Here is a 2691-nt window from a genome sequence, read left to right as displayed (position 1 = left end):
GGAATGGCCCCGGTGCCAGAGCTGCCAGACCTCAGCCTGTTGCAGAGGTTTTGGCTCAAGAGCAGGGGCAGCCCCAATGGCACAGATTAACTCTTTGCTCAGCCCCCAGGCAAGCCACAGCTCGCAGGCACAGGCAGACCCTTCCCTCAGGCAGCCAGATGGGTCAGTTCCCAGCTCAGGGCAGGGACAGGCAGGATGGCTGGGGCTGGGCTGGCAGCACTGCCTGCCTGCTGGAGAGGGGGGGATTGCAGAGCATGTTGCTGCCGTGCCAGAATGGGTGGGATGGGTTCAACCCCCCATCCCGTAGGGAACCCTGGGTTGCTCTGGGCTGGGTGCTGCTGCTCAGCACCTGCAGCTGTGACCCCTTTCCCATCTCCCGCTGTCTTGCCCCTGGAGCCATCTGCTCCCAGCACAGATAGAAGCTGACCAGTTCTGCCTGCCTTCCTGTGGTGCTTCCTGCAAGATGTGGGGCATGGTGTTCCCAGGGCTACGTGGGTCTGGGGTTGTGCACTGCTGTGAATTACCCTTCCACGCCTCAGCACAACAAATTACTGCTGTCCTGATCAGGAGGTGTACAGCCTGGCTCTGGCTCTATGGGCAACTCAGCCCTCCTGGGATGGGGCTGAAGCCAGAATGTGATTTTAATTTGGAGGGGAGCTGGTGTGGAGGGATTTTGTTTTTGTAGTGTGAGATTAACTCTTTGCTCAGCCCCCAGGCAAGCCACAGCTCGCAGGCACAGGCAGACCCTTCCCTCAGGCAGCCAGATGGGTCAGTTCCCAGCTCAGGGCAGGGACAGGCAGGATGGCTGGCCCTGGGCTGGCAGCACTGCCTGCCTGCTGGAGAGGGGGGGATTGCAGAGCATGTTGCTGCCGTGCCAGAATGGGTGGGATGGGTTCAACCCCCCATCCCGTAGGGAACCCTGGGTTGCTCTGGGCTGGGTGCTGCTGCTCAGCACCTGCAGCTGTGACCCCTTTCCCATCTCCCGCTGTCTTGCCCCTGGAGCCATCTGCTCCCAGCACAGATAGAAGCTGACCAGTTCTGCCTGCCTTCCTGTGGTGCTTCCTGCAAGATGTGGGGCATGGTGTTCCCAGGGCTACGTGGGTCTGGGGTTGTGCACTGCTGTGAATTACCCTTCCACGCCTCAGCACAACAAATTACTGCTGTCCTGATCAGGAGGTGTACAGCCTGGCTCTGGCTCTGGCTCTATGGGCAACTCAGCCCTCCTGGGATGGGGCTGAAGCCAGAATGTGATTTTAATTTGGAGGGGAGCTGGTGTGGAGGGATTTTGTCGGCGAGAGTGTGCTGGTGCTGTGATGAGGAAGGGGAGAGCTGCCCAGAGCCGTGCACTGCTCACCCTCCTCCCTCCCTCCTCCTCTCCCACAGCCCCTGCTCACCTGGCCGACAGTATTCAAAAGAAGAAGCACACGCGACCAACCTTCACGGGCCACCAGATCTTCGCTTTGGAGAAGACTTTTGAGCAGACCAAGTACCTGGCAGGTCCAGAGAGAGCACGGCTGGCCTATTCCCTTGGCATGACTGAGTCCCAGGTGAAGGTGAGTATCAGTCCCAGTGTGGCATGGGGGTGCGTGGCGTAGCGCCTGCTAACCTAGCTGGGCCCCTGGGGTGGCAGGTCTGGTTCCAGAACCGACGGACCAAATGGAGGAAGAAGAGTGCCCTGGAGCCCTCCTCATCCTCGCAGCAGGTGGGGGGCTCTGGTGGAGAGCGGGCAGCCTCTGAGACCGAGGATGACGAGTACAACAAACCCCTGGACCCTGACTCGGATGATGAGAAGATCCGATTGCTGCTGAGGAAGCACCGTGCGGCCTTCTCAGTGCTAGGCTTGGGCACCCACAGCGGCTGAGCCCCTCTGGGCCTTGGGGAGCCTGGCCTGGCCTCCTGCTCCCTGCCAGGGGACATGGTCCCCCAGTGGATACCTGGCTGTGGAGATAGGGGGCTGCCACCTCCCTCCTGGTGGCTCCTGCCCTGGGATGGCAGCTGGAGGGGCTGGAAGCAGCACACACAGGCAGCCTCAGGTGCAGTCGTGCTGTTGACGTTGATGAAATAAAAGTCCCAGCCCCAGCCAAGTCCCAGCACTTGCTTCATGGATGTGTGATCCTGGGGTGCCCTTGTGAGGTTGGAAAAGGGGCTGGGACAGCACATACAGGGCAGGGTCTGTGTGCCAGGCCGGGGAAGGGGCCATGGCTGTGGTGCTGTGTGTGGGGCAGAAGAGCCCACAGGAATGGGGCAGCCTTGGGGATGTTTGCCAGGGTTTTCCCCAGTTTGGGCGTGCACCTGCGGCAAGAGGTACTGGTTCAAAAGTCACTTGTTGGGGCCTCTTGTTGGAACCTATTAGCAGCAAATAAATATCATTTATCTTAACGGTGTGAGTGAGAGCCCATTCACCTGTCGGGGCTGCAGGATTGATGTGGCGTCAATAGCCCCAGGGTGTTTGCCTGCCAGCCTGGTGCCCCCCCTCCCTGTGCTGCACCCCAGAGCAGCGGGGACTGCGCAGAGGCACGTGCAGCTGCTTGTGGGGCTGTGCCTCCCGTGGGTCGCCCCATTCACTGTGCGAGCCGCCCGTCCCCGGGGCTGAGGTGCTACTGAAGGGCTCCTGCTGGCACAGGCACTGCTGGGGCCCCCGATGGGCCGATATGCAGCCCCAGTGGCAGGCGGGGGGGAGCAAACAGGACC

General features: G+C 61.1%; 1 protein-coding gene across 1 annotated transcript in view; it reads left to right on the top strand.

Annotated features, from left to right (window-relative positions):
• NKX6-3 (NK6 homeobox 3) overlaps nucleotides 1-1861 on the top strand; it is a 2385-nt gene extending 524 nt beyond the window's left edge. Inside the window, exons 2-3 of the mRNA XM_009993271.1 lie at nucleotides 1384-1553; nucleotides 1631-1861. Coding sequence (XP_009991573.1) covers nucleotides 1384-1553; nucleotides 1631-1861 — 401 coding nt within the window. The remainder of the gene's footprint in view (nucleotides 1-1383; nucleotides 1554-1630) is intronic.
• The last annotated feature ends 830 nt before the right edge of the window (nucleotides 1862-2691 follow it).

Source organism: Chaetura pelagica, unplaced genomic scaffold (assembly GCF_000747805.2).
Source record: "Chaetura pelagica isolate M959 unplaced genomic scaffold, ChaPel_1.0 scaffold302, whole genome shotgun sequence".
Taxonomy (NCBI): domain Eukaryota; kingdom Metazoa; phylum Chordata; class Aves; order Apodiformes; family Apodidae; genus Chaetura; species Chaetura pelagica.
The sequence above is the reverse complement of the archived record's forward strand: the minus strand, read 5'-3'. Positions and strand labels throughout refer to the sequence as shown.